At 38.7% G+C, this 19,274-nt stretch overlaps 1 protein-coding gene across 1 annotated transcript in view; it reads right to left on the bottom strand.

The window, feature by feature from the left end:
* NME8 (NME/NM23 family member 8) overlaps positions 1-15,577 on the bottom strand; it is a 40,268-nt gene extending 24,691 nt beyond the window's left edge. The window contains exons 1-7 of the mRNA XM_055420164.2: positions 15,545-15,577; positions 15,409-15,466; positions 15,111-15,217; positions 11,362-11,433; positions 7,543-7,659; positions 1,246-1,312; positions 188-261 (exon numbers count right to left, since the gene is read on the bottom strand). Of these exons, the coding sequence (XP_055276139.2) occupies positions 188-261; positions 1,246-1,312; positions 7,543-7,659; positions 11,362-11,433; positions 15,111-15,217; positions 15,409-15,466; positions 15,545-15,577 (528 nt within the window). The remainder of the gene's footprint in view (positions 1-187; positions 262-1,245; positions 1,313-7,542; positions 7,660-11,361; positions 11,434-15,110; positions 15,218-15,408; positions 15,467-15,544) is intronic.
* Between the last annotated feature and the right edge of the window lie 3,697 nt (positions 15,578-19,274).

Raw genomic sequence — 19,274 nt, 5'->3', positions numbered from 1 at the left:
TATTTAAATAAGGATGTTGAATAGGTTGAGGCTTTGTAAGACAAAACATCCAAAGCCTTTAGAGGTACCTAGTACCAGATGTTCTTTATGTTCTAGTTTACTCTAAATGATAAGCTTGTCTCCACATTGAAAATTAAGGGATTTTTTTTACAATTAATTTAAACTATTGTTGGGAAATATTACTTACTTTTTCTTTAATTTCTCGAACTTTTCTAGCAGTCACAGCATCAGGCTTGATAATAACAACAGTGTATATTTGGTCTAGGAAAAAACAATGAATGGATTTCATTTTCTTGGCACAAAGTCTAGATAACAAAGGATTTGACAATTGCAAGCGTAAACTACTAATGTCCAATGAATTTTGTCCATCAACAGCTTTGTCCTTATGGCCTTGCAACTACTTTGAATCAAAGTATATTTCCTGTATTTGCATGCAGGAGAAACATTGACAAGAGTTCACAGACAGAGGGCCAAAAAAAAGTGTAGGTGGGTACTAGTTATTTTATTTTTATGGCCACATCTCATGGCTTGTGCAATCTTAGTTCCCCAACTAGGGGTTGAATCCGGGCCCTCGGCAGTGACAATGTGAAGTCCTAACCACCGGACCACCAGGGAATTCCCAGCACAAGTTATTTTAATACAATTCACGTGCATTAGAATCACAGCTCAGTATCACTAGTAGCTGGAGTTTCAGTGCAAGCAAACATTATAAACCAATGGCTTAACTGTCTATGAATTTATCCCCATTTATCTACACATTCTTGTAATTAGTTTCTAGTGCAGAATAGCTCACCTAGCATGTTGTTTGCCTCTGATCCCTCCAGGATATGAACACACATTCACACACTCACTCAAGACAATCCAATGAAGGCAGGAAGTTGTTCATCCATAAAGTAAACTAGGAGTGCAGGTCATCAGGGAAGAAATTTTTACAAGTCCTGGAAAGATGATGAAGGATAAAGTAGGAGGAAACTACTGTCCAAATTACTCACAGGGGACAGAAGCCCCTGGTCGAATGTAATCTCTGAAAGACTCCAGGCATAGAAACTGAAGGCAAGGCAAGGAAAGCAAAAGAGATTGCTTTTTAAGAGCTGAGTCTGGTATTGCACAAATCATCATTAATCCTACCAGTCCTTATCAATTAACATTGATGTCATTACAAGGTTTTTGCTGGAAGTGATGCTGTAATGAACATCATTCGTGTACACAAGTCCTTCACTATTACTTTAAAGTAAATTTACTTGCCAACGCTTTCATAGCTTAGTTCCCCAGCATCCTCTGAATCTGAGTCTACAAACGCAATTTCATGATACTGTGAAAAAGGAAAGCAAATAAAAGTTATATTTTAATATGATAGTGAGAGAGTTTTTAGAAATTTTGTTTCTAGTAAATACGTATAAGCAAAGGGACAGAAATTAAAGTGGAAATGTGCCTGCATTTATCTAACACTACTTTTCCCCAATCTTTCCACTAAAATAAAATAAGGAATATTTAAATAGTTGGGATGTGGAGACTATCAGTAATCCATATATGCTATATGGGAAATGCTTAAAAACAAAACCTTTAAAACATAAGAGCACAAGGAATAAAATAAGAAAGAAGAAAAGATTAACAAATAAGAAAGCAATAAGTACACAATCATTATGTTAAAAACTGAAAGAACATTTGTAATCTTCAGGATCCATTCTTGACCATTGCTCCCAGTAAATTAGGAGCAGAAAGATACTTCCTTAACTTATAAAAAAATGTCTTTCTCAAAACAGTAGCCAATTTCCTCCTATAGAGTAAACCCTAGGAAGGATAAGGGATTCTTAGTTTCTGGAGAAGTCCTGAAAATGCTTCTGTGATTCTGTAAACTACCTGAAAAGTTTATGTATTTACATCTATAATTATACATTTTGAGGACAAAAAGTTTGTATAATTATAGATTCTCAATGGACTACAGAATCAAAAATGTTTGGAAATAACTATACTGAAAGCATTCACTCCTGTTATAATCAGAAATAAGATAATTATGCCAGCTATAACTTCATAGTGACCTGTCTTGTATTTGTTGGATCTCCCCTGACAAACAGGGCAGCCACTAACCACATAAGGCTATATTTGAGAGCTTGAAATGAGGTTAGTCCAAATTAAGATCTGCTATGAGTAAAAAATACACAGCACATTCCAAAGGCTTAGTTTGAAAAAATGAATGTGGAATACCTTATTTCTTATATTGACTATATCTTTTTCTTATTTTATTGAAGTATAGTTGATTTACAATGCTGTATATATATAAAACTTAGTTTTATATATATACTTTTTCATAGTCAACATTATGGTTTATCAGAGGATATTGACTATAGTTCCCTGTGCTATACAGTTTATACATCTAATAAATAATAGCTTGCATCTGCTAATCCGACTCCCAATCCTACCCTCCTTAGCTCCCTATCTCCCCTGGAAGCCACAAGTCTGTTCTCTATATTTGTGAGTCTGTTTTTGGTTCATGCTGTTGCTGCTGCTGCTGTTAAGTCACTTCAGTCGTGTCCAACTCTGGGCGACCCCATAGATGGCAGCCCAGATATGTTCATTTGTGTCATATTTTAGATTCCAAATATAAGTGATGTCATATGCTATTTATCTTTCTCTTTCTGACTGACCTCACTTAGTATGATAATCTCTAGATGCATCCATGTTGCTGCAATGATTTTGTTCTTTTTAATGGCTGAGTAATATTTCACTGTGTGTGTGTGTGTGTGTGTGTGTGTGTGTGTGTGTGTATACCATATCTTCCTTATCCTTTCATCCAGGGGTGCATGTATTGTTTTGAATAGTTTTGTTTGGGTATATGCCCAGGAGTGGGATTGCTGGGTCATATGGCAACTCTATTTTTAGTTTTTTGAGAAACTACCATACTGTTCTCCATAGTGGCTGCACCAGTTTACATTCCTACCAACAGTGTAAAAAGGTTCCCTTTCCTCCACACCCTCTCCAGCATTTATTATTTGTAGTCTTTTTAATAACGGCCATTCTGACAGGTGTAAAGTGGTACCCCACTGTAGTTTTGATTTTCATTTCTCTAATAATTAGTAATGAAGATCTTTTCATGTTCTTATTAGATCTCTGTATGTCTTCTTTGGAGAAATGTCTATTTAGGTTTCTGTCCATTTTTCAATTGGGTTGTTTTTTGTTCTTGTTTTTGTTGTTATTGAATTGTAAGAGCTCTTTGTATATTTTGGAAATTAAGCCCTTGTTGGTCACATCATTTGCAAATATTTTCTCCCAGTTCATAGAGTGTCTTCTCATTTTGTCTATGGGTTACCTCATTGTGCAAAATCTTGTAAGTTATGTTGAATACATCTTTAAATGGGCATGTTTTTAATATGTCAGATGTAAGAAAAGATGTTTGAAAGTTAATTTCACTTTTTAAATTGTTTTTAATTGACTAGTATAATATTATAAATTATGTATGTGGCTCACATTATGGCTTGTATTTTATTACTATTATTGCACTAGATGAGGCAATTGATGAGAAACCTAAATAATGTCCAACAAAGTGTCCAACAAAATGGAATAAGATAAAATAAATAGCAGGTATTAATAAATTTCTTACATCCACTATTATTAAAATAAGATGTCATTCTGCTAGAATAATGAGAATAACAACAATAAAACCATAGTACAGAGCACACATGGTGAAAGCCAGATGCAGTAGAGTAATTAGGAGAAATGTTTAAAAGTCATTCTGCCTGACTTCAAATTCTGCTTTTACAGCCTACTAGCTACCTGTTTCTCGGAGAAGGCAACGGCAAGCCACTCCAGTACTCTTGCCTAGAAAATCCCATGGATGGAGGAGCCTGGTGGGCTGCAGTCCGTGGGGTCGCTAGGGGTCGGACACGACTAAGCGACTTCACTTTCGCTTTTCACTTTCACACACTGGAGAAGGAAATGGCAACCCACTCCAGTGTTCTTGCCTGGAGAATCCCAGGGACGGCGGAGCCTGATGGGCTTCCATCTATGGGGTCACACAGAGTCGGACACGACTGAAGTGACTTAGCAGCAGCTACCTGTTTCTAAGGAAAGGACATCATGTTTCTAAGCCTGTCTTATTGAACACAAATACTTCATAAGGTTCCCCTAGGTTCAGATTCAAGATGCAACATAGGAGGCTCCTGAACTCACCTCCTCCCTCAGACACACCAGACCTACAGTTATTTGTGGAACAGTTCCCTCTGAGCGAAATCCAGAAAACAACTGGGCAATTCCTATGCAACAGACAGATGAGGAAAAAACACATGCCAAATTGGGTAGGAGAGGCTGAGTCACAATCTCACTGTAAATTCCCTCCCCAACACAGAGGCATAAAATCGAGAGGGGACTCACAACTCCCAGAATCTCCCAAAGGAGTGAAGAGTTTGACACCAACATCAAGTACCCCCAACTTAAAGACTTCCAACAGAGAGATGGGGCCCCAAGTGCTTGGCTGTAAATGAAGCGCAAGTTAGTAGATGAAGGAAATAAAGATCAGAGCAGAAATAAATAAAATAGAGACTAAAAGACAATAGAAAAAAAAAATCAGTGAAACTAAGAGCTGGATTTTGAAAAAATACAGAAAAGAGAACTTTAGCTAGATTGTGAGGGGAAAAAAAGACTCAAATAAAATTAGAAATGAGAGAGGAGACATTATAACTAATACCACAGAAACATAAGGATCTTAAAAGACTATTATGACCAACTATGAAATGATTGTCTCAAAAAGCACTCCCATGTTCATTGCAGCCTTATTTACAACAGCCAAGATATGAAAACAACCTAATGGACACTGATGATGGAGAAAGGTATTGTATCTATACACAATGAAATTCTATGTATCCATAAAAAAAGGAAGAAATCTTGCTATTTGCGGCAACGTGGATGAAGCCTGAGCACATTATGCTATGTGAAATAAGTCAAAGAGAAATACTGTATGATCTCTCTTATATGTGGAATCCAGAAAAAATGAACTCACAGGCACAGAGAACATAATGGTAGTTGACAGAGGCAGAGCATGGTGAACCGGGGAATTGGGTGAAGGAGGTCAAAAGGTAAAGCCTCCAAATAAGTTTGGAGGGCATAATGTATAGCATAATGACTATAGGTAATGATGTGTATTGTGTATGTGAAAGTTGCTAAAAGAGTAGATTTTTAAAACTTCTAGTGACAATTTTTTTCAGAAAACAATGACATGACAAATGTTCACTAAGTGTAGTTGTTGTTGTTCAGTTGCTATGTCCAATTAAGTGTAGTAATCATTTTCTAAAGGAGATCAATCCTGGATGTTCATTGGAAGGACTGATGCTAAAGCTGAAACTCCAATACTTTGGCCACCTCATGTGAAGAGTTGACTCACTGGAAAAGACTCTCATGTTGGGAGGGATTGTGGGCAGGAGGAGACGGGGACGACAGAGAATGAGATGGCTGGCTGGCATCACCGACTCGATGGACATGAGTTTGAGTGAACTCCGGGAGTTGGTGATGGACAGGGAGGCTGGCGTGCTGTGATTCATGGGGTCGCAAAGAGTCGGACACGACTGAGCGACTGAAATGAACTGAACTGAACTGAACTGAATCATTTCCTAACATCCACATACATCAAATCATTATGGTGTATACCTTAAACTAATAAAATGTTAGATGTCAATTATATCTCAATAAAAGTGAGGAGTAAAATGGTTTCTGTAAGGATTAAATGAGGATATCTTTTTTAAAATCTTAGCAAATAGTACGTCCTCAAAATTTCCTAGTTAATATAACTTCAAAAGAAGTAGAGGGTGTGGAAAGAAGGAGGGAGGGAGATACAGAGAGAAAGGAAGGGCAAAGGTTCCCTGAAAAAAAGAAACCTGAGAATGTAAAGGAAAATGCCCTTGGATGAGAAAAATCACTATTGTAAATGTAAATCCCCTATGTTTGTCATTTGTCAGTTTTCCATTAAAATATTCATTTTTTTCCTTAATGCTTATACTTTGTACACACTAAGGATACTAACACATTGAGACACAGTGCAAACATTTCTCCAAGTTTGCTGCTTTACTTTTATATTTTATTCAAACTTTTAAATAATCAAATCTATCAATTTTTTCTTTTTTGATATCTGTTTTATATTATACTTTTAAGGCCTTTCTCAACCTATGACAAAATAAATGCTTTCCAATATTTTCTTCTAATACTTTTATGTTTTGTTTCTTCATAGCTCTTTCATTCATCTGAAATTTGTTTATGTCCATGAGGAAATAATATAACTTTGTTATACAAATAGTAAACCCAGTATTACTGTTTTGTGAATTTTTAATCCTTTCCAGATTTAAGTTGATAGTTTTTATAGCAGATACTTATACAACCTTGAGCCTATACCTTCTCATATTTTTTTTTCAAAATTTTTTATTAGAAAACTGAAATTTACAATGTGTTTATATCACTCACTGAGTACATGGCATTTAAAAACAACATCATTACAGAAAGATAACAAAAATACAAAGTCTTAAAACCTACGGGATATGGAAAACATTATCCACTGAGGTCTTAAATGTAGTGGACTTTACATAAAAAGGAAAAGCAATGATTTTTATTTTTCATTATTTCTCAACCAGTCTTTACTTTTTGTTTCTTAAATTCATTCTTGTTTTTGTTGTTGTGTATGTATATATGTGTGCATGTTTCAATATGTCACTCCTATTTATCTGTCTTTAATCATTTCCTATGTGGCTTTCTTTCTTATGGTATATTATGTTCATAGCTCCACATGCTTTATGATTCATTTCAAAATTTCTAAATATTTTATTTCTTATTACCAGGTAGTACACTTTACACACATAGGATCTTATTCTAAGCATCATATTAAAGTATAATACTCTATTGTTCATTTGTCAGTTTGTCTTGGCCCCCTTTTCATATCAATAAACAGAGCTAGAATGTACTAAATAATATTCTACTGTATGAATTTGTATAATTCATGACACGTCACAACATTTATGTCATCTATTCACTATTGATAGGTATTCAGATTGGTTCCAAAAATTTGGTAACATAGGCAACACTGAAATAAATATCCTTTTCTTTCTTTGTCTCATGATCTTCTTAAGGAAACTTAATGGAGTGTAATTGTCAGTCAAAAGACACATGTTTTATTTCAAGCCTTTGATTCATATTATCAAAACACTTCCCAACAAGGTTGCACCATTTAGATACCTAGACTCACTGGAAAAGACTCTGATGCTGGGAGGGATTGGGGGTGGGAGGAGACGGGGACGACAGAGAATGAGATGGCTGGATGGCATCACCGACACGATGGACATGAGTTTGAGTGAACTCCGGGAGTTGGTGATGGACAGGGAGGCCTGGTGTGCTGTGATTCATGGGTTGCAAAGAGTCGGACACGACTGAGCGACTGAACTGAACTGAACTGAACTGAATAGTTATAAAACTAGGGGAAACACTTCAGGAAAACAACAAAAAAGATGAAATACATCATTCTGAAAACAAATTTTTAAAAATAAAATTGTTAGTAATTCAAAGTATTACCTGAGGGCGAACCATTTCACCTGCTGCAATTTTCCTCTCCTCATTGACCAAGGTAATAATTTTTTGATTCACAAGTGGTGCATTTGCACCCTGGATTTTTGCAACAATTGTGCCATTCTATAAGGGGAAATAAAAGCAGGAAGGAAATTCATTTTCAGGATAAGTCAAGAATTAATACTTCAACTGGACTCAGTCACCCCACTCTGACCCACACCCTCACCAATCCTGTTTTAGCTACTGTAATTAGACACTTTAAAATAAATATTAGTGGTATGAAAGTATGTCCATTTGGTAAATCCACCTCTTTTACCTCTAATTCATCTGTTAGATCATTAGTTCTACCACTAATTCTCCTACCACCAAAGACAGGCCATCCATGCATTAAATTTTGGCTCTGTTCAGGCCTCCCAACATTACTCTCCCTATTTTTGATATTATTTCCCTTTTGTCTGTCTTTCAACACGTATTTACTGGACATCTGTGTACTACCATTGTACGAGGCACGGTGGTATGAAATAACAGTCTTGGCTTTTGCTGTTGTTCAGTTGCTCAGTCATGTCCAACTCCTTGCAACCCCATGGACTGTAGCCCACCAGGCTCCTCTGTCCATGAGATTTACCAGGTAAGAATACTGGGGTGGGTTGCCATTTCCTTCTCCAGGGGACCTTCCCTACCCAGGGATCAAACCCACGTCCCCTGCATTGCAGGCAGATTCTTTACCGCTGAGCCGCTGGGGAAGCCAGTAGTCCTGGTACCATATAATTATTTTTTAAAAAGGAAAAAAACCGCAAACACATGTGAGATAAAAACCTTGACAGGAACCACTAAGGGAGGTACAAAGAGCTGGGAGCATCTGTAAGAGTTTATTCTGGTTAGGTAGATTAGTAAAGGTACTTATCAGTGTCAAGAAGTGATTCTTCATTTAAAACATGAAGGACAGGTAAGAAATAAAAAGAATAAAGATCATTCTAGGCAAAAGGAAATAGAGATGGGAGGGTCCTATGGCTGGAAAAAAAACACGGTTAATAAGAAGGCCAGCAGAGGAACTAAGGGAAGGCCTGATATGAGGCAAAGCCCAATAGCTAAGGGGAGCCAGAATGTGCAGAGGCTTGTGGGTCTTGGGAGGATGCAGTGGAAAGACTTTGAAATGTTTAAACAGAGGCAGGGATCACAATTAGAACTGCTGTTTTAGAAATCATTTTACCTACCATATGGAGAAAAGGTTAGAGATGGAGTAAGAGAAGATGTCTGTACACAAATCAGAAGTTACTCTAGAGGTGCAGATGGGAGAGATGGGAGTTCAGTCTATAGCAGTGCTGTTGGAAATGGAAAGAACGGAAAGAAGGAGATGAGTATGAGGCAAGCTTGGGTGGTGAAATGGACAGGACCAAGGTCTGGTGTGGATGGGGTGTAATGTAAGGAGAAGTCACTAAGATGACTTTTCTGTTTCTGGCTTGAGAAACTGGCTATGTTAAGATATTACTCACCAGATGAGGCAACACTAGAAGATAACATTTCCAATGGGAATGTGGAGGGCAGGAGGGGTCTAGTATTGGACCAGTTCATTGTGAGATGTCCTTGAGCTATCAAGAGGAAAGATCGAAGGACCGGTTCGATACACAAGTCTGTTGCTCAAAGTGTAGGATTTAGCTGAAGACACAAATTTGAGTTATTGATATATAAGAGGTGACAATTTAAACTGTGTTTGGGAGACGTTTTCTAAGGAGATTTATAGCATAATGAAGTCAATCTGTAATGGCTGAATAAAGAAAGGTGAACCTGTAAAGGAGAATGGGGGTGGTGAGCAGCACCTAGGAAGCAAAAGGAAAACCAAGTCACAAAAGTCAAAAGAAGCGAATGTTCCAAAAAAGGAGGGCAAGACCACCGCATTTAATACATTTGAGAGTACAGAACGATAAAGACCTGAAAGCATGCACTCTGTTTAACAACAGGCTGGTGACTGGATACATTAGCAACAGCCAGGTTGATGGAATAATCTGAAAGAAGTTCCATCGAATGGGTTGAAGAATTAATGGGATGAGAAGAGATGGAGTGAAAATACAGAAACTCTTCCAAGAAATTTAGCTCTGAGGTAGAGGAGAGAGGTGAGTGGAGGCTGGAGAGGGACATAGTGTCAAAAGGAATTTTTTTTTTTAATTGGAAAGATTTAATCATATTCAAAGGCCAAAGAAAATAATCCAGTTGAGAAAGATCTGAATGAAACCTGATACTCTAATTACTAAAATGGACCTCCATGAGCTTTCTAATATCCCTTGAAAAAGCCCTTCCTGCTGACAGGCTGGAATGAATTTGTTGTCAGCTAAAAACACTGCCCAAAACAAAGGTGGTTTTGCAGTCATGGATTGAGTTTTTTTTTTTTTTTAAGTTTTAATTTTTATACAATTTTTTAAAGGTTGCTTTCCATTTGCAGTTATTACAAAATATTGGCTATATTCCCCATGGAGATTCCTGAATGAGGATTTTGAATATGGGAGCAATGGGTGATAACAAAGTGAGGCGTGACTGGAGGAAGTGAGTTGGAAGAAAACTTCATCGGTAGTTAGCAGAGGCCAGGGTCCCGCAGTGATGGCGTGATGGCAGCATGTGAGTATGAAAGGAAGATTTTGAGCCCTGTCTTCAGGTGGGCGTGGGTCTGCTGCTCAGACCTGACTCACTTGGCAGGTGATGGCCACCCCAAAGCTGCAGACTCTATGTGGGCCACCTGCCCAGCCTCTCCTCCTGAGTCCCAGGCTCCCAACTGCTGCTGCTACTAAAGCCACCTCATGGGCACATTAACCTGTCAAGCCCATTCCTGCCTCTGCTTGTTATTCACTCTTGTTCCCTGAATGATACCTAGGCCACGGGTCTGCAAACTATGACCTATACACAGATGATACTTCTGCAAAACTGAAAATACTTACTGTCTGACCCCATATAAACAATAGCTTGCTACCCCTCAGATAAATAATCAAATCTTTCCTATCCAGTTGACAGAAAGATCTATAGTGCAATTTTTAAAATTCAGTTAACCTTATCGTTCACTTCCCTAAAATAGCTACAAGATTATTGTTTAACAGAAGTAAAATGTTATATTTGAGACGTGTTTTTAAAATAATTATTTATAATATCAAAAATGGTCTCAACAGCAAAGAAACAGTCCAAACCCTCTCAGGGAAGAATTTCCTTTTTGCTCTGTATCACACAAGCAAGCAGTTACCTGACTCTTCTTTTAGAAACCAGCACTTATATTTTTTGATTGTCAAAGTTGTTTATCTTGGAATATTTGGAAAACACAGAAAAGTATAAGACAAAAATTTAAATTATATATACCTCCCCGATACACAGAAAACTTCTATTAGCATTCTGGTGACCTACCTTCTTTCTATACATTTATAAATAGAGAGAAAAGCAAACTATATTACAAAATAGTGACCATATAAATATTTCTTTGTATTGATATATATGAATATTTATAACCAATTCTCTTCTACTGGGTACCTAAGAAATTTCCAATTTTTCACTCCTATAATAATTCATCCTATAATAAAAATCTCTGATTATTTTCCTTAGGAAAGGTAAATACCATTTCGTTTTTCTTTTCCCTGATCAACTCAGTGTATGGTAGTCTAATCTCCACAATGCATCATGAGCTCCTACAGGTCAAATTATAAAATATTTTAAAAGACAAGCAAATGTAAGGCAAAAATACATCTACAATTACTATCATCAGAGAAGAGTTCCAGTCATTGTACAATGTCGTTTGCTCTTTAGCTGTGAATTGGAGTCTGATGATACATTTGAGATGATAAATATACTTACAACACTGAAGAGAAAAACAGGTTCACATTTATCTCTAAATGGCTGGAGAGTCACAATGTTGTCAGCTTCCGCCTAAAAAATTGTTTCATACAATGATAAAGGACACTATATTCAAGTCATTTGATGTACTACATTCAAACAGTGCAGAGATACATAAAAATTTTTATGTTTACTACATTTCCTGAGTATGTTATAGTTGTATTAAGAATCAAGTTACACATCCTGACGATTCAGACCCTATCTCATTTGGCTCCAACCTTCCTTCCCTCTGCAGCTAAACTCATCTCCTCATAGACTGTTTCATATACCTGGGCTTTTCCCCTTGTTACCTGCTCCTGCCCTTCCTTTTCCAACCCGGCTCAATTGTCCTTCCTCCAAGAACTCTGCTTTGCTCCCCCTTCTGCTGCAAATCATCCTCCCTCCACGTAACACTTCATCGCCCTTCTCTCAGGGCACCAATAGTCCCTTTCAGTACTGTTCTACTGTTATACGAACCTAGTTCATGTCCTCTCCATGCACAGAGAATCATACACACCCTTGCATGTCACCCCCCACCTTATCAATCAGAGCTTCCTAAATGTTTTTTGAATAAACTGGTTGTCAGATTTAAAAGCCTTTGATTTTAAAGTTTTCTCACAGATTTCAAGTTGTCTCAAATTGATTATCAACAACTATGTATTAAATAATAGTGTTCCTGCAAATTAATGTAACATCCCTTGGGCCAGCTATTGGGATGTGTGCTATAGGATCTTCTATATAAGAGTTGCTTTTTGGAACATAGAGTGATTATTTCCAAACTGGGTTTCTGGAGGTTCCTCAAGCATGGCCAAGGATAGTGAGGTGCGAGCCAAGGCAGGGTCGCTCGGCCCTATGTCAGCCAGAGGGGCTATGTTGTAATCATTTTTTTTAACACATTGGATTCTACATCACTTTCTTTCTTTCCTTCCTTCTTTCTCTTTCTCTTTTCAAAAAAGTAGGCTTCACTGCTTTCAAAAGAAAGAAAGAAAAAACTTAAAAGGAATTAATCTATAATATTAAAGGACAGTAGTCAAAGATTATATTTAAAAGTAGTCTAGCCATCATTGTTGTAATTTAATATTATACCTAAGTACTAGCAAATAAAGCATATAATTAAAAACTATAATACATAAAAACTAAAAAGTATAATACATGACATTAACTGAGTATGTTATATACTGAGTATGAATTTTTATATGTATAGGCACAATGTCAGTACAAGTCTTCAAGTCTTTAAAAGACCACATAATAGAAAAAATGTTATACTGACCATGCAACTTAGGGTGATTTCAATAGGTAATTAACCTCGTAGGTTTTAGTTTTGGATTCAAGTTTACAAGTTCACAAAGGGTCTTTCTTTAGTTAATCAGGAAATAAAATATCCAGCAGAGGTCGCCCCTCCATTGCTCCCAGTGGAGGTTTGGAAGCTATTATACATTTTTTTTTTTTCAATAAGCAGGTCATAGAAGAAAAATAGCATCAGTCTAAGTGAATGTACTATTGTTGGTTGTGCTCAAACAGAAGAGAAGCCATTTAGAGACAATGCACACATTTTTGTTGTTAAACAAAAGAACAATATGAACATATTTGGGATATATTTCAGAAAGTTTACTAGCACTCCCTGGTGGAATAGATATAGTGATGAAACTGATTTGTGTGAGGTAGGTTGAGGAAGTCTGGCTGGCTGGGGTACTGCTGGGAGGACACAGTCAGAAGGCTCTGGGTGGAAGGAGGCACTGTTAAGACCGGTATCCTCACATAGCCCTGTGCTGTGCTGAAATGGTAGCCCCAAAAATCACATGGGCCAATGCTCCTGGACCCACTCCTCAGCCTCCACCACAGTGCCCAACCCACACACATACCCCAGGTCTGTTCCTTCTCAGGCTCTATGAACAAGGAGGGATTTAATGACTCCAGAACACCTAGGAACACAGCATCAAATTTCACTTTCCTCTCGCCTTCCTTTCTATGCACCAGTTCCCTTCCAGGTAGCCAGACAAGTGAGCAGGGGTTCTGCCTTGCTGTCTCTCCCCATTGACCCCAGTTTCCTTTTCGACCTGGAGTTTCTTCATGATCCCTAAACCATGAACTTGCACTCCTATCACTTCCAGACAGGTTGCCATGAGTCACGAGAATTTTCTGACCCTTAATTCTCCAAGATCCATTTCCAGCTATTAGATTCTTCTGTTATTGTCTTATAACTTCTTACACCAACCCACTGTCTATTGCATATGGCAATTCCCTTTAGGCCTCATTCTCTGTCCTCTGAAATTAGTTTTCCTCCCTGTTGTTGTTGTTTAGTTGCTAAGTCGTGTCTGACTCTTGCGACATCATGGTTTCCCTTTCCTTCACTATCTCCTGGAGTTTGCTCAAACTCATGTCCATTGAGTCAGTGATGCCATCCAACCATCTCATCCTCTGCTGCCCTCTTCTCTTTTTGCCTTCCATCTTTCCAAGCATCAGGGTCTTTTCCAATGAGTCGGCTCTTCACATCAGATGGCCAAGGTCAAGTCAAATATAGAATCACAATCCAGTTCTATTCAGGTGGTTCTGACTCTTCAGAGTTTAATATAATGCTGCCCTTTAAAAACTTATATGGCCCTTATTTCAAAAAAAAGTCAATCTCTTGACAAAATGAGTTAATGATTGTATATAACCACCTACTCTTTTTTAAAAACTTTTCTTTCTGTTTTCTCTTTGTTGGGTCTTCAGGTGTTTTTTTTTTCTTCTTCTTCTTTGCAGCCCACCTTCTTTAAGAGGAAAAAATGATAAAAGATGAGTTTCTAAGCTTTAGACTGTTTATTTGTAACCTTGAACTAAGAAAGAGAAGCCCTGTAAACAATGTGTCTGCAGAAGAGGATGGACAAACATAAGTTAAGGTCAGTAAGCAAATTCATCGCAAGGTTTGGGTTGGGAGGAGTCAGGAAGGCCTGTATACATGAGAACATGCAGTAGATTGAGGCTTCATATTTGTATCAGGGATCATGAGTTTTAGGGATAAGAAATAAAAATACATGTGTTATCTGCTTTTGCATCTTAGGTCTAGCTGGTCTGGACATGTTTCTGTCCAATAGGAATAGAAAATGAGTCACATACATACTTTTAAATCCTCCAGTGGCCACATTTAAAAACTAAAAAGAAACAGGTGAAAATAATCTAATGATACATTTCACTTAGTCCAATATAGTCCCAAATGATGATTCTAACATGTAATGGATGTAAAAAATTATTAATGAAGTATTTCGCATTCTTTTTTTTTTTCATACTGTCTTCAAAATAGAGTTGTATTTTATACTTAGGATGCATCTCAATTTGTGGGCTAAATTTTAATCATAAATAATTGACTTCTAATTAGATTTCATAAATTCACAGAGGTAGAGTCACATATCTAATATTGACTGGATAAATGACCAGAGTCCTACCACAGGCTTTCTAGTAAATGCCATTTGCAATTCTTATTCTGAACACACACCATATGCTCTGGTGAAAATAAATATGGCAATAAACAGATACCCATTTTTATGTTTTTCTAAAATTCAAAACCATGGTAAATGACCTTAGCTTTATAGGAATGGGACAAAAATCACATTTGTTCTCAGACCTAGTGGAATTAAATATACAGTAAATTACCAAGTAAACATTGTCCATTTTGAAGAGTTGATAGGTTGCTTAAATTAAGACAATCCTCAACATTTAAAGTAATAAAATAATAGTTTAGTGGAAATCCTTACTACAGCAAAATGCAGAAGTTCATCTTCGTTCAGCTCATTTTTCAATTTTCTGAATAAGGTTTGCATTGCTTTGCAAGGTCCACACCAGGCTTGGTAAACATCAATCACTAGAAGATGATAATACTCGTGAAAGAACAGAGGCAAAGAGTTTCAAATAGCAGCTTCTCCCAATTCTTAGGGCAGAGAAAAGACAGAGCACGTTTTTACTCTGGGAAGTAGGGAGTGGTGCTCAGTGTTGGGGTGCCACAAGATGCCCTGAGCTTAACTCCGGATGGTAAACACCTAAGAAGCCTGGTACCTGTTAGGCCTTTGTTCTGCATCATCTCATCCCACAAGCTTTGATTATTGATGACCGCCTGCAAAAAGGAAGGGGCTGTCAAAAGTCTTCAAGGGCCAATGCTCTAAGTAAAGAATTGTTGATGTGTCATGCCTACCTGTAACTGGATTTCTCGCTTTTTGCTTGCCATTTATCCACTGTCACACGAAAGAGGGAATAAAAATAGAAAACATTAAATAATGTTTATTCATTCAAGCAGCATCTTAAGTACTGCAGAAATTTTCCCTCAGCAATATTGGATTATGTACTTTCCCCTCTTCTGGACAGAGAGGAGTCATGGTCTCTGAAGAGCTCTTCAGGCTGGGCTCTGTGCTAAATGCTTGTAGAAGCCATACTATCTTACCTTCCCAATAATTCTGAAGCAAAGTAAGTCATAAAAGATGCAGACTCACAGATACAGAGATCAAACTACTGGTTACCAGCGGGGAGAGAGAGATGGAGGGAAAAAATATGGATAGTGAGTGAGAGGTACAAACTATTGGGTGTAAGGTAGGTTCAAGGATGTATTGTACAACACAGGAAAATACAGCCAATATTTTGTAATCACTGTAAATAGAAAGTAACCTTTAAAAATTGTATAAAAATATGAACATTTTTTTAAAGGTGGGCAGCCAGCTGTATGTTTTGCAAAACTATGGCCAGCTCAATAATGAAATCTCTGTCCTTCATTCTATATTTCCTGGCACTGAATTCCCATAAAGCAGTAGCTCCTAAGAAAAAGAAGTCAGAACTGTTAGGAGACACAGGTTCTTAAACGGAGTTTTGTTTGTTTTTCCTGGAGGATTATTATTAACTGCCACATGTTAATTGTCCATGAACATGAACATGGATCTTCCTTGGGTTCCTTTCCAAGGGGATTTAATTTTTAGAGCAAGGCCACCAGTGTGTTCTAGGGCACAGCATAAACTTTGTGCAGATGTTAAATCACTGAGGCCCAAACATCCTGCTCCCTGGTGTCAAGGTTGTTTACGCATGGGTCCAACTGCGTGTGTCACTGGACACTAGTGTGAACAAAGGAGTGACCGCAAACAAGACTACATCCGGCACAGGGAATTCTCTCACGAGCGTTGCACAAAACAGACCCTTGTCTAGCTGCTAGATTCCGACGTTTCAAGAACAGGAACTCAAAATCCCCTAGGGCATCAATCCCTTACCGAGGCCTGTGTTTTTGTGGGGTAAGTTCAGCCAAGCGCAAGTCCCTGGGGTGCGCAGCAGGCCTGGGCGGTGGCCGCACTCCCGTGGCGCCGATGCCGGTACTGGTGCTGGTTCCGAGGATGAGGATGGATGCCAGGATGGTTCGAGCAGCGGAAGAACGCCAACGTTTCCCTCCACCCGTCCGCCTGCCCGCGAGCCCGGTCCCAGCCACCTACGGACCGAAATCCCAGCACGCAGACCTGGGCGGCAGTTACAGAGCAGTTGGCTCCCAAGTTCGTCCACTTCCTGCTGCCTCCTTGCGTCTGGGTACCCTCAGCGTCTCCGCTCCTCCTCCAAAGTGCGCTGCTCAGGGCAGATTCCATCATCTACTGCCCTTGACGCCGGCCGTGGCTGCTCACCAAGGGCAGTGTGAACCCTATGTGCTTCTGGTTGGAAAGAAGGGCTCCCCGAAGTCCAGCCCAGCCAATCCTCCAGATTCCCCTGTACCTACCTCCCTTCTTCATCTTTAAAAAGTCATTTAGAAAGCACTTTAGATACAAGAAAATTGCAAAATAATACCCAGAGCTTCTATATGTTCTCCCCTTCCCTTATCTTTCACAATCACAGTATAATTATTGAAGCCAGGAGGCTAATGTTGATACAATATTAGCTACACTACAGGCCTCATCAGGTCCTTTCCATTTTCCCAAGAATGTCCTTTTCCTGGTCTGGGATTCAGTCCTGAGTCCCATATTTCATTTACCTCTCCTTGCTCTTCTCTCATCTAGGACCATTCTTTGAGTTGACTCACTGGAGTCTGATGCTGGGAGGGATTGGGGGTGGGAGAAGACGGGGACGACAGAGAATGAGATGGCTGGATGGCATCACCGACTCGATGGACATGAGTTTGAGTGAACTCCGGGAGTTGGTGATGGACAGGGAGGCCTGGCGTGCTGTGATTCATGGGGTCGCAAAGAGTCCGGCAAGACTGAGCGACTGAACTGAACTGAACTTATCTTGTAAAGCCTTGGTGTGGGTGTGAGTGTGTGTGTGTGTTATTTCATTATGTCATTTGCAGAATTTATATCAGGAAATATTTTTAGGTAATAAAAAAAATACTTTCCTTTCATGCCATATGAATTTGATCATTAAAGTTACTTGAACTGCCTTTTCAGTTTGCTCTTTTTTCTCTTATTCTTACGATTCAAATACACTGAATACATTAGGTCAGCTCACTATTCTTCATGATTTTTTGCTGTTGTTGTGTTTGTTTTTTTTTTTGGCGTCTATGACTTTTTCTGTGAGTTAGTTTTTAACAAGAATTTCCTTTTAAAAAATTTTATTTTATTCAAGTATAGTTGATTTACAATGTTGTGTTAATTTCTGCTGCACAACTAAGTGACTTGGTTATACATATACTTGTATGCTTTTTCATGATGGTTTATCCCAGGATATTGAATATAGTTCACTGTACTATACAGTAGGACCTGTTTATCTATTCTGTATAAAATAGTGTGCATCTTGCAGGGATTGCTTTTAGTATGAGCGTCTGTGATGTGGTTTCCCTGGTGGCTCAGATGGTAAAGAATCTCTTGCAATGCAGGAGACCTGGGTTCGATCCCTGGGTTATGAAGATCCTCTGGAGAAGGGAGTGACTACCCACTCCAGTATTCTTGCCTGGAGAATTCCATGACCCTGGAAGGCTACACAATCCATGGGGTTACGGAGTTAGATACCACTGAGCAACTGACCCTTTCACTTTTTTCACTTTCTGTGACAGGACTGCAGAAGCATGGCTACACAATGATGTCCCATGGTCCATCATTATTTACAACACCAGACAGGTTGTATGTTAATTTCTCAAGTTAGATTTCCTACTTCCCTCAGCAGAAAACCCCAATTTATATCTAAGATTAGCATAATTCTGGCACCTGAATTTCTCATCAGTGAGTTTTTAATCCACACAGAATTTCAATGGATGGCAAGCATCTCCTGCCTCTAAACCAACTGGAGGAGAAATGTTTATAGTCCCACTTCAGAAATGGGACAGCCCATCTTTATTTCTAGCAGTATACAAGTAGTTTCAGCCAACTGTGAATCACAGCCTCTCAGCCCCAGAGTGGACTGGCAGGGATGTAGAGGTCAGAATCCCAGCCCCATCTGTGAAAGTTGGTTCTCCATTTGAACACTCCGATGAATCCTTTCTGGTCCAGTAATGCTCACCCCGGGGCTTCCCTGGTGGCTCAGAGGTTAAAGCGTCTGCCCCCAATGCGGGAGACCTGGGTTCAATCCTTGGGTTGGGAAGATCCCCTGGAGAAGGAAATGGTAACCCACTCCAGTATTCTTGCCTGGAGAATCCCATGGACGGAGAAGCCTGGTAGGCTACAGTCCATGGGGTCGCAAAGAGTCGGACACGACTGAGCGACGGAACGGAATGGAACGGAATGCTCACCCCATGATTTCAATTTCCTGTGGTGCTTCTCTCTCCTAGATATTTCTTTCTCTTAGTTTTCAGCTAAATTTAAAATTGTTGTACTAAAAATCTGAGTTATTTTATTCAGTAGTTCCACATATTTAGACCTAAACTGGACATCTTTGTGCAGCAACTCTGTCAACCACATTGACTGGATCTTAGCCTGCTGATTTTTCATCACGACTTCCTCTGTGATTATTGCTTCCCTTATCACTTTATG

Source organism: Moschus berezovskii, chromosome 3 (assembly GCF_049115385.1).
Source record: "Moschus berezovskii isolate FMDL1 chromosome 3, NW_MosBer_1.0, whole genome shotgun sequence".
Lineage (NCBI taxonomy): Eukaryota > Metazoa > Chordata > Mammalia > Artiodactyla > Moschidae > Moschus > Moschus berezovskii.
Note: the sequence above shows the minus strand (reverse complement) of the source record. Positions and strands in the feature narration are given on the sequence as shown.